The sequence below is a fragment of the Electrona antarctica genome, assembly GCF_951216825.1.
Source record: "Electrona antarctica genome assembly, chromosome: 15".
Classification (NCBI taxonomy): Eukaryota; Metazoa; Chordata; class Actinopteri; order Myctophiformes; family Myctophidae; genus Electrona; species Electrona antarctica.
In genome coordinates this window covers 18,891,415-18,904,917 of record NC_136796.1, presented here as the reverse complement: position 1 = coordinate 18,904,917, position 13,503 = coordinate 18,891,415, and the positions used below count along the sequence as shown (strand labels likewise).

At 44.0% G+C, this 13,503-nt stretch overlaps 1 protein-coding gene across 1 annotated transcript in view; it reads right to left on the bottom strand.

The window, feature by feature from the left end:
- The window catches only part of LOC306938975 (receptor-type tyrosine-protein phosphatase U-like), a 171,716-nt gene that overhangs the window by 121,128 nt on the left and 37,085 nt on the right, over positions 1 to 13,503 (bottom strand). The window contains exon 2 of the mRNA XM_079523391.1: positions 6,906 to 7,034. Coding sequence (XP_079379517.1) covers positions 6,906 to 7,034 — 129 coding nt within the window. The remainder of the gene's footprint in view (positions 1 to 6,905; positions 7,035 to 13,503) is intronic.

Genomic DNA, 13,503 nt, shown 5'->3' with positions numbered 1-13,503 from the left:
ACTGCTCATATAAAAGAGATGTCTGACTGCGTTCTAAATCATCAGATACCTGGACTAAGCTTGGGTGGTATTTTTGAGTGGTGTAAACCACTCCTACAACTGGCTTTTGTGTGCAGAAAAAAATGAGCATGGTTGCTATGTTCAAAATAATTTCTGACGTAATTAAATCACACCCGGGTGAACTGGATGACCGTAGCAACCATGGTCATTTTCTCTGCACAGAAAAAGCCAGTTGTGAAATCACATCCGGGTGTGATTTCATTACGTCAGATCAGAGCTGATCAGGCTACATAATACCTTACCTTATTTCATTACGTCAGACATTACGTCAGACCACAGCTGATCATGCTATATAAAACCTTACACCACTCAGTTCACACGGGTGTGATTTTTACGATATACCAAGGTAAATCTCCAAGGTATGACTATGATTTCCAATACAGTCAAAAATATGCACGCACGCACGCACGCACGCGCACACACACACACACACACACACACACGAAAATATTGCCACATATGACTTTATCTTGAGATGACTGCTTCCAAATACTAAATCTGTTCATTGCCCCCCCCTACCATCATCATCGTGTCTTCCAGCAAGCTGTGCTGAATCAATCGAAGAAGCCCACTTATTAATTAAAAGGGATCTAAACCCAGCAAGATGTGTCTAAGTAGGTTAATTGCATATTAAGGTTGGCTAGACAATGGCATACATGCTACAATGACTTCTATCACCAGCAGCTCAGCTTTTCACCTTATATACCCTGCTGAAATGTCAGGAAGGTATGAAGGTATGAAATTAGACAGGGCCCAACGACCCGGCCCGACCCTAACCGGAACCTCCCATGGTCTGAACAGTGGCAAGACTGAAGTATAAGGCTGAGATCATGAAATGTTCCTTTTTAACTGCATCGGTTCATGTCATTGGTTCTCGGTTGGTTTGTGGGCGCAAATCAATACTATTGATCTGTTGGTGCCCAATAAACTAAGCTGTTGTCTCAATTGCAGTCTCTTTAGCTCTGGAGGAATTTAAAGCCCTTGGAGAAGAATCTGGCTAAGATCTATGCATCTACAGTACAATGCCATTGTACAGCACCAGTGACCTGAGTGATTGACCTTTTGTTATATCACTATGCTACTAGGCTTATTGCTATAGAGACACAGTTAATAAGTAAGTATTTCCAGAGAATGAGGCTATTAACACAAACATTTCACATTTAGCTACAGAAATTAAATGTAGGGGGGGATTAATTGAGCCGCTCTATTATATAAATATCAACCTTTTGGGGGCCACATTAATTCATTTAGGGAACAATTGTCTGCATTGTTTGTTACGACAAAACAATTGCCTACTATTGTAGTAATAATATTTAACTTATGTCTCCTTAGGGGAATTACAAGTTTAACCTCAACAGTCCATAATGATCCTGTGGTGTTGATTAATTCTACATTAACTGTCAGGTTTTAATTAATTAATTCTTCAGTGTTTTTCAGTGTGTTAATCTTATTCTGAAGACCCACAGGCCTCGAGACGTGAATCGAATGTAAATAAATGCTGTGTGGGCTGTGTGTACATGCCCAAATTTGTGCATGTACAACTTCCTGGTCTCAACTGCGCATGTTTCTTTCCTTCCATGGAGCACCATGGCGTCGCCCGTACGGTCTTCGCGTCTCGTCCTATTTAGACAGTCCTTGAGGACAACCAGGAAGTGTAATCAGCAGTGACCTTTGACCTGTGTCTCTCCACCAATCCCAGGGAGTTTAGTTAACATAACATAACAAAACACACACACACACACACACACGCACGCACGCACGCACGCACGCACGCACGCACGCACGCACGCACGCACGCACGCACGCACGCACGCACGCACGCACGCACGCACGCACGCACGCACGCACGCACGCACGCACGCACGCACGCACGCACGCACACACACACACACACACACACACACACACACACACACACACACACACACACACACACACACACACACACACACACACACACACACACACACACACACACACACACAGGACGTCTGCGATTTGTCATTCCTGACCAGACCCCTTTGGCACCAGTCGTGCAGTTTGCTGCATGCACCGGCAGCAACCTATAATTCACATTGTTCACACCAGGATGTGAGGCCTGGCACAACAATTCAGGAATCAGGCTGTAGCATGCAAGTACAACACATTTCTACAGAGAGCATGCTGGCATGCGTGTGTGCGTGCGTGCGTGCGTGTGTGTGTGCGTGCGTGCGTAAATCCTCTTTTGTTACCACTGTGTGTAAATCAATGGTTTCAAAATGATCCGTGCTACCATTATCTTTCTATTTACCTTTAATTTTGTCTTACATTTTCTGGAGGCATTATATTTGTGGGGGGTAGCTGTAAGCTGTCTGCTCTGTTGGGACAGAGCTCTCTCCCAACAGTTCCTGCCCACCACCATGGAGTTTAGTCTTCATGGTGCATACGGCTTGGCCGGGCGCTCCAACGACCACAGTTGGCCGTGTTCGCGGGTGGCAAGCCGAATGGGGAGGGCTTATCTTTATCGCTGCATTGATGTTCCCCACAAACGGTCAGGGCGCCTGTTCAATTTACAATTTAGGCATTTAGCAGACGCTCTTAATCCAGAGCGACTTACATTAAGCAAGAACAAAAAGCATGGGAATACATCACATATGTAAAATGCATTTATCGCGAAACATGCGTAAGCTAAGAACGTAACTAGAACATATCTATATAATGACACTATACATATAAACTATAACTAGGGGGGGAGGAGGTGGGGGGGATAGCGTGTACCTCCACATAGCGTGTACCTCCACACCAGTGAGACCTGTCACTGTCAGGTGGAAAGAATGGTGGCTTGACGGCCCAGGTATCGGAGGAGACCCGAGGCAGAGATGGAGTACTCGTAGAGAGGCTGGGGAATTGGGAATTGGCTTTACTAAATTGGGACTTGAAGGGGAGGAAATGTTTTGTCTTTTTTCTTTTGTCTTGAAGGGGCATGATTTGCGCAATAATACTTTGTTTATACGGTAACTCTGTAACTCCCTATATGATTCCTGAGATTTATATTTTTGAAATTACAATAAAAAGATTTTGAAAAGAAAGAAAAATGATCCGTGCACCCAAGTTCAATGATATTGTCCATGTCCAGACACATAGGCCCTCATTTATCAACCGTGCGTACGCCAAAATATGGGTGTACGCCGAAATTACCGCAATTTTCGGCATTTACCATTTGCGCCAACGTTTGATTTTGATCTTGTGCCAAGACAAAACTCACGTCTGGTCGGGAGCTGTCGTACGCTTTGTCCTCACCTGTTTTTCTGTCGTAGAACAGCGGAGCAGCATTGTTTGACCAGCTGAGAGGCTGTCACAGGCATCGAAACATATGTATTCACTCCTACAATGTTTATATAAAACTGTATGTATATGGGCTAAATGTAAAAAAGAAAAAAAAAGTAAAGGAATACATCAACGATGTGTCTTTGTGTCATATGAAATTAGTAGGAGATTTCCAACTTTACAAGCAAGCAATTAAAATCGCGCATTTAAAAACAATGTTGCAAGTTAGATGCGTAAGCCATTTAAACAGTGTTTTGCATGATGAGCGCATACTATGCGAGGATTTGGGCTGTCTGTGCTGAAATATTTCCATGACGGGACGTTGGATAGTATAGTGCAGCGCTGCAGCTGCGGAGAGTCCCAACTTGGGTAGCCTACTGTAGCCGAATCTACAGCAGGCCGATGTCTTTTTGGAGTTACAGTATGTGCAATCTCCTCCTCGTTTAATAAACCCGACGCGTCGCTCGAATGCCAAATGTGCCGTGCCAGCGCAAGTGGGAACGCATCGGAGATAGTATAGCCTAAGCCAGCCTGCAGCCCACCATACCACCACCAATGTCCAGTGCCACATGAGGCTACGGGTTTGGCTGCAATATTCATATAATTGACAGTTGACAGCGAGGCAATTTAAATAGACTGTCGGACGTGCATGGTCAATTGGTCACGGTGTCACGGACGGACCACAGTGATAGAGAGAGACAGACAGGACAGGAGATGCACCTTGCAAAACTGCAGCGTGTGTGCGTGCCTATTTGTTATATAATTCATGGTTCACAGGTTCAGGTTTTCGTTCACTAATATATCTTGTTGTATATTAAATGAATAAAGACTTTAATAATTTAATATACAACTAACAACACAGCGACAGTTGCTTGCAAATTGCGATATGTGTGTGCATGCGTGCGTGCGGGGGGTGAGGCGGCAGCAAGGGAAGCGAAGCGAGAGGAGAAACAGACAGGGTAGTCCTACAGCTTTATTTAATTCATGCAGGTTTATTTATTTAAGATACAACAAGTTGCGTGCGTCTGTGTGTGTGTATGGGAGGGGGCAGCAAGGCAACTTAGGTGACATTCACACCAGAAAGCTTTGCTGCGATTCAAACGAATCCTGCGCATTGTCAGAAAGTGCACTTCGTTTGACAGGTGAAACTTTTTTTCCCCTGTAACCATGGTTTCCAGGTCGTATTGCAGTTGTTCATGTCGCAAAAACGAGGGCGAGGCTAGATTTTATAGGGCGTGCCAGATAGATTTCAGCCGTCACATTTATTAACGTCGGAACGAAATTAAGGAAGAAACAGCTGTCTGCGATCACTTTGTAAATGCCGACCCGACGTGGGTGTACTACGAATCCTACACTCGAATTTGGGGCAGATTTTACACTCGATTGATAAATGAGGGCCATAGGCCCTCATTTATCAACCGTGCGTACGCCAAAATATGGGTGTACGCCGAAATTACCGCAATTTTCGGCATTTACGATTTGCGCCAACGTTTGATTTTGAACTTGAGCCAAGACAATAACCACGTCTGGTCGGGAGCTGTCGTACGCTTTGTCCTCACCTGTTTTTCTGTCGTAGAACAGCGGAGCAGCATTGTTTGACCAGCTGAGAGGCTGTCACAGGCATCGAAACATATGTATTCACACTATGTATATGGGCTAAATGTAAAAAAGTAAAAAAAAGTTAAGGAATACATCAACGATGTGTCTTTGTGTCATATGAAATTAGTAGGAGCTTTCCAACTTTACAAGCAAGCAATTAAAATCGCGCATTTAAAAACAATGTTGCAAGTTAGATGCGTAAGCCATTTAAACAGTGTTTTGCATGATGAGCGCATACATGCGAGGATTTGGGCTGTCTGTGCTGAAATATTTCCATGACGGGACGTTGGAGAGTGCAGCGCTGCAGCTGCGGAGAGTCCCAACTTGGGTAGCCTACTGTAGCCTAATCTACAGCAGGCCGATGTCTTTCTGGAGTTACAGTAGCCTATGTGCAATCTCCTCCTCGTTTAATAAACCCGACGCGTCGCTCGAATGCCAAATGTGCCATGCCGGCGTGCCAGCGCAAAATTGGGGACCGCTGACCGCATCGGAGTTAGGTATAGGCTAAACCACCCAGCCAGGCTGCCAGCCCACCAGTGCCAGTGTGCCACATGAGGCTGGTTTAGGCTGCACATTTATATAATTGTCAGTTGATAGCCCAGCCACTGCACCGACTACTACTGCGACTAGCGAGGTAGGCTAATCTAAATAGATTGTCATAAACGTGCATGGTCGCGGTGTCATGAACAGTGAGACAGACAGGACAGGAGAGGAGGAAAACAGCAGCGTGTGTGTGCGCCTATTTGTTATTTAATTCATTGTTCACATGCAGGTTCAGATTTTCGTTCACTAATATATTGTTGTAGGCTATATTAAATGAATAAATACTTTAATAATTTAATATAGGCTACAACTAACAACACACGGCAGGCGCGTAGCGCGGATCAAATGATTGACTGGGCAAATTAGCATGGGGGGGGGGGGGGGGTAGCCCCGGCCGATAGTGAAGTGTGAAGTGTGAACGGTTTGGGGAACCATTTTAAAACAAAGGCGGCTTGCATGCTGTGCAGCTGTGGTTTACTAACCAGAAAGTTGCATGCACAATTTATTTAAGATAGGCTACAACAAACCAGTTGGACTTGCAAGTTGCGTGTGCGTGCGTGCGTCTGTGTGTGTATGAGAGGGGGGTGACTTTTTTATTGACTTTTTTCGTCATGTAACTATGGTTTCCAAGGTCGTACTGCAGTTGTTCATGTCGCAAAAACGAGGGCGAGGCTTGATTTCATAGGGCGTGCCAGATAGATTTCAGCCGTCACATTTATAAACGTCCGAACGAAATTAAGGAAGAAACAGCTGTCTGCGATCACTTTGTAAATGCCGACCCGACGTGGGTGTACTACGAATCCTACACTCGAATTTGGGGCAGAATTTACACTCAATTGATAAATGAGGGCCTTAGGCTATATATATTTCAAACAATTAGCAGGGTGCATTTCTGTGTGGATTTACTCATGACACAAACAGCAGTTTAAATCAATGAGAAGTAACCAAACAAAATATCCCCCGGAGGTCCAAAATTCCCCGGGGTGTACCTGGAACATCCAGACCCCCAGGAATGTACCCAGGGGGCCGGGCCGGTTTCGGTGTGCCGCCCCGCGTCCGAAAAGGTTGAGAAATCACAGAGTTGCCATGTGGGGGTCCCCTGGGGGTCCCTGTACTGTACTGTACTGTACTGTACTGTACTGTACTGTACTGTACTGTACTGTACTGTACTGTACTGTACTGTACTGTACTGTACTGTACTGTACTGATACACCTGAAATCATCATGTATGTGTGTGTAAGGCTGCACAACAGTGACACTTGGTTTTGAAAACCAACCAAATGCTATTTTCGTGCTCAGACACAGGTAGCCAGCCAGGCAGCCAGGCAGGCAGGCACAAAGCCACTTAATGAAGTGGTTGCACCACTTCAAATTAATAAATGTTTTCATATCAGTACCTGGTAGAAGGTCAAGAGTGGAGTGCGGCCAGTTGTAGGTTCTGATCAGCTGCCAGTCAAAGTCGTCTTCCTGTCCCTGGCGGTACTCACACGAGCTGGACTCAGAGTCCTCGTCAAACGTACAGCCAGCTGGACAGAGGGAAGAGAAATATAACAACATTACTGGTTACTGTACACAACGGACATTACTGTAAATGATTGGAGGAAATAACACTTCCAGGAAAAGCCATAGCTTTTAGCTAATGTATTTGTCTTGTTTCATGGTACCAGGAGAAAAGACAGAGACCACATGAAAACCATCATTAACAGCAGCACAGGATGGAACAGGACGTCACCACAGGCCCTCGGTAAATTACCTTCATTCATCACATCCTACACAATCCTTCCAGTCTAAAAGCTAAATCCTGTGTAATGGTCAGAGGCTGTTGGCTGTGGCTGCAGCCACACTAACACTTCCATTCCATTTGGTTCAATTAGCCCACTGTGGTGAGTGAGGGAATGACTGTACAAATGACAGGCCAGAGGAGGAGGACATTGAACCCAGCAGGACTCAGTCTGTCATGGTGACCCGCCAGCTCCATCTACCGTCTCACTGGGTGTTCATTCCAGCCTCTCAGCTTCCACCATCCAAACAATCCACAGGCTGTTTGTTGTTAACGTGACCTTGTTGTCCTGTAGTATTAGTCTCTTTGTCCAAAGATGCACATCAGCAAGCGTTTGTAGAGAGTGGGTCAAATTTGTACACCGTTTCAAAAGGAAAAAAACAACATCCATTAAGTAACGTTACATCAACAAGAAATTAAGAAGGGGTAAGGTAGGTACAGTATGATCTTCATCTGAAGTAGTAAGCTGAATAGTTTTTCCAAGATTCCCATAATGTCAGTTCCTATGTGGTTAAAGAACCTTAAGGTGTAGTGTTATACTGTATACCATACTTTGAACATTTTTTCTTTTCACACCACATACGTACATACTGTATAGCATGGCTCATTATTTTTATTAAATTGTGGCCCTATGATGGACAATGGCTTCTTTCTAATAGACATTTTACCAATTTATTTCAGGGGTCTTCCATATTAGCTTTGATGATTTCCTGGTCTACAGTATGTACCCACCACTTTACTTGGCTGGGTGTTCGGTCCTAGCGGTCTAAGGCCCCTTTCAGACGACGATGGTCTCCACATAAAACGGCAAAGTCCCGTTGCGTTCTCAGTTTTTATTGACCCTTTACACGAGAACGCACACTTTATGAAAACGCTATAATATCGCTAGGTGGCGGTAACGGGCTGCCAAATAGACCAGTCACCCACGTTATGTACAAGAAAAAGAGCCAGCTCCCCCTTCACGCAACAGTTTCATTGTTCCCCGTGTCAATCACACTACAACACACACTACAAGTACACACTTCAACCCCCACTTTTAATGACTTACATAGCTTGCTGTGTTAGGTGTTAGACTACGAGACCATTGTCCCCATTGGCCGTGAGTTCAAGCCTCACAGCGGACAGTTTTTCGCGATTTTTGCGGTCACTTTATTTTCTCACATATTAAAAACGCTACCAGATTAAAGTTAGGAATAAATAATACTGAGGTAAATGTTAATTAATAGGTTAATAGGGGAGGGTGATTCCTTTTTGTTTAATCACCTGGGGAGTAGGGAGGGTGATGGTGGTGACAGACAGCCCAGAGCATGCAGGCAGAGCGCGCCACGGGATGGTTATATATTTTATAATACATTAGGCTACATAAACGCTGCTGCCGCGGCTGCCACCTATCACAATTAAGGCATTTTATTTACATCATGGTTTTACATTCACCATCGCTGATGAGCAGCGCTTTGTAGGCGAGGAGGGAGGCTTGTTCAGGAACTCCATTATATCATAATTATGCATCAATGTAATAATATATGCGCTGCGAGCCAACGTGAGCCATGATGTCATAAGTTTTGCGGATTCACCGTTTTGCCTGTTTACACGGAGAAGGGATAAAACGGCGTTCTCAAAGATTTCCACTCTGGGAGGTGGTTTCACTTTGATGCGTTTTCACCTCCTGAGAACACCCTTCTCGTCTAAAAGGACCCCAGCAAAGGATACTTTATTTTGCCGTTTCTTATGAACACCATCCTCGTCTAAAAGCCACCTAAGTCTATGTGTCCTGAGCTGCTCAAAGTCCCAGGACCCTGTTCTGTTCCTTAAGTGGTCACTTTAACACTAGACAGCAGCTCTGCTGGTGTAAAAGACTGACTCTGTGCCAGCCTCCACTAATAGTCTTACCGGTATCCCTTTTGGGGATACAGACCTTCTCCTCTGAGCTCTGACGTTGACTTTCATGTTTTTGGGGCTGTTTTTGTTCACTTGCAAAAAATGTAAACAATAATAAATGTGTGTCACAGACTGTCAGGCCTGCATTGCCTTAATCGCTTTGCAATAAACAACCCGGACTCACGTTCCTGTGTTTAACAGCTTATTTTGGAATCTGCCACTTCCACCATTGCTGCTGACTAACAAAACACACACCCACTCTTCCTCCATGCCTGAAGCAGATTATGTTTGTGGAATGCACGCACGCATGCACGTTGCATGCACTCACGCACACTCTTCCTCCATGCCTGAAGCAGGTTGTGTGTGTATATGTTTCAGAGTATTTAATTGGTTGTAGTGCTGTGTCCATGCAGCTGTGTGAGAGATGGGGTGAGTGGTGGAGCAGGGCTCTGTGGCGAGAGAGAGGCCTCCTTCTCTGCATGGCGAGAGAGAGAGAGAGAGACACGTTCCACTGATTCTCCTCATTAAGACCCATCATGCTCCTCTGCTTTCAGGAGGCTCCATGTTCTCCTCTCATTCCCCAAATTAGCTTATCTGACGATGGGAGGGCAATGCCATGTAATTAGAAATGCCTCATGTATTTGTGCGTGCGTGCGTGCGTGCGTGTGTGTGTGCATGTTTCTGTTTGGAGTGCTGCTGAGTGGTCGTTGTTTGGCATTTACTTAAAAATGCAAGAAATGATAATAAATATGTCAGGTCTGCACAAAGAGAAGTGCTAATGGCTTTGACTTTGACAGTGAATTATTTGTGCTTTTCATGACAGCAGAGAACATGAAAAGCACATTCGACCACCACCACCACAGTAAAAAAAAGCAAAAAGCAAAAACACTTTTAGAGTGGTAGATAATTGCTCATCACAAGAGCTAACAAGAGATGAGTACAGTTCCAAAGCATTGTTCTGCAACACAGACACACAATCCACCCACAGATGGAACCACCTCTGGACCCAGGGACCCAAAATAACATCAGTGAGAGAAACTGTCACGGCTGACGAGTCTCGTGCGACCAGAGAGGGGACAAATACTGTAAATCTGTGTGAGCAAATTGATTGTTCTCCACTTTAAAAAGGTAGGTGAGGCAATTTGTAGAACAAGAGCTCCAGCTAGTTACAGACTAACAGGTCTTGGATGTGTGGAGAGAGCTTCTCTGCTTTGATGTCAGTGTCACGTCAGGCTCAGACGCTTCCCAAACATCTCAACTTCCACACAGCTTTTTTTTTAATCTAGCCAGCATAAATCCACTATTAAGAAAGAAAGAAAGAAAGAAATTATTTCTTTGCCGTCCTTTTTTATGTATATTCTCTCTCTAAGTGTCTCTGTTTGAGGTTTCTTCCTGAACATGAGTTTTTCCTTTACCGCTGTGACCAGTGCTTGTTGTTCATGGGGGACTTGTTGGGTCTCTCTACGTTAAAGAGTATTGCTCTATGAAGAGTCATGAGATGACTATTGTACTGTGATTCGGTGCTAAATAAATAAAACTGCCTTGACGTTTCTGTTCAGTTGACAGTTCATGATGCAGGATCAGACTGATGACCTTTGTTAAAAGAAATGATACGTAGCTTGCAGAGTTAGTTCAGTCAGATATACTCGAGGGGCTCATTCAGTGTTATGCAAGACCCTCATGTCATTCGCTGACGTGGCAATCAGCTGACCAATTGGGCGGGGTATTTAAGCTCACCTAAGTCTGGATTCTTCATGCGCTCCTTCCTCTGCATATGCGTTCCTGGTGCTGTTATGCACTGTTTGCTCCCACCGCCACCTCAGCACCGACAGTGGGCTCTGCTATTTCTGTTCCCCGGGGGGTTGTTATTGTATATCTATCTACAGTACCTGCTCTTAATGGTTAATGATGGTTGTATAAGTGTTCCGAGCAGGGAGAAAAATGTAGCAGAGCCAAACACCAAGATAAAATGTTATATGCGCACTTGTATTCTCATTCTATAATAAATATTTGTTCAATCAATTTGTGCGTTATCTGACTGAATGACTGTCTAAATGCCCGCCCAGAAACCTCTTGATGGAATTTTAGACTGAATTCTGAATTTGACTTATCTTGTCTCGCTGCTTTCCTGTGTCTGACGTCCTGAGGTGGGTAGCTTAAAATGTATGCAAAACTGACATTTAGAAACAAAAATGACTTAATCGTACTCATGTAGGTTAATTCACTTAATTGATGTGTGGGTTCTTTTTACATATTTCTTAAAAATATATATATATAAGAAACTAAATTAATTATTCGGATTCATAATTTAAACCTATATTATTCTTCATTATATTTTTTTTAAGAGATGATCTACAAGCTCACAATCACATCGCCCAGCCCTAACTAGTACAAATAATACAATGTATTCAACTATTGTAAGTGAAATTCCTTGACGATATGTTGGCAAACAAACTGAACTTGTCGTCCGAATTAATACAGTTTGTTTTACTCTCAAAAGTGAGGCATTTTCAACTTGTCATTTTAGAATAGATCAAACCTGAACAGCCAGTAGAGGCCCTGGAGGGTGATTAATCGGAAACAGAGCTCAAATCTCTACGAGGGGCCTCCAGATGCAACTGTCCAGCAACACCAAGCTGCTTTTACCCTGCTGGGCCTGGACCTCGCTAACGTGACTGATGGCTTACACTTACAGTCTAACACTTGAACATCACTAACCTTGACTACAGCCTGCAGTCCAGATATACATCATAAAATACATCCAGATTGAGAGGAGAGAGAACACGACATTCCTCTTGTATAGAGTTGCATTTATCCTGTGGGATTGATAGATTAGAAGCTGTGATCTGTGTGTCGTGGGCTCTCTAACAGCAGGAGAGGTACAGTATGATGGCAGACTGAAGTATTGGTTGATATGATGATAGGTCGTCATGTGAAAGACCTTCTTTTCAAAGGATTTCTAAAAGGAGCACTGGGTGGGGAGGGTTTCTCATCATGTTTCTTTCAGTTTCATCATGTGTACAGATGTTGGCATAGAATGTAGTACTCAAACATTCACTGTTACACTGACTATTCAATGCATTCAATGCAAAAAGAACTAGCTTTAACTAGTAGTGAAACATCTCTAGAACACTTCCAACCACTGTCATCAAATGCTGCAACAGAAACCTAGTTCAGATGTATGAAAAGGCCATTAAACAAATTACTGTTTGACTGTTTAAACTTGACTAAGTGAAACCTGGGGGGAGATCTCTTGTTCTTTAGATGAAAGATAGTGCTGTTCCCTCAGGCAAACCTGCAGAATGTACAAGCAGCCCCGCTCACTGGCATCTGTTTAATCACAGCTTTCCAGACCTCACAGCAGGAAGGTCTGATGGGACCCAGAAACCAGAATGTTCTGACTGAGTCTTCTGTTTGGTTGCAGATAAAGCGGAGGCGAGTGCAGGCCATGCATCAGCTTCAAGTTTATTGCGAGGAGGAGGAGGCACTACTGTATAGGAGAGACGTTCCTCATCAATACAGAGGCAGCAGCATGCAGTGGCCTCATCCAACCTCTGAATCTATTAAGACCATTGATAACAACAACCACACTTCTTCCATAAACCCTTGAGAGCATGAGGAGTATGACAGACAAGAGGTTGACAAAAGTCAGTGAAACAAAAACTGCATTTCAATCTACTGTACGTGTTCAATCTAATAAAGTGTAGAACATACAACATTTGAACTATATTCATCTGGTACAGCACATACCATGTCAAGCCTCATGTAAATCTGCACTAAAAGGCAGATGTGACGAAATGCAGGGCAAAGGCTTTTCCTTGGCCTCTAGGGAGTGCATATACAAAGTTTTAGACAGATTGGTGCAGTTAGGTAAAAGCACAAATCGGCCTGTTATAGCACCAACATGAGGCTGAAGATTTTCAAGTGGCATTTTTTTCCTCTGCCTAGTGGGAATGTGTGTGCAAAAAGTGTTCATGAAGCATTTTGTTCAAAATGGAGCAGTCCTACAAAACTTTGGAAGCCAATCCTACCCAATCAGGAATCAGGATGGAGTATGACAAATCTGAAAGAGCTGTTTCATTTAATGGCTATAGAGAGTGTACTGATTTGCGTGATGTTTGGACAAAATCTGTAGGTGTACTGTAAAAAATCACACCCGTGTGAACTGAGTGGTGCAAGGTCTTATATAGCCTGATCAGCTGTGGTCTGACGTAATGTCAGTGACCATAGTAACCATGCTCATTCTTTTGGGCCCCACGTACAGGTACACACAAACACGGATACAAACAAAGCTGGTTGTTGGAGTGGTTTGCACCACTCAAAAAACAGGCCCATGT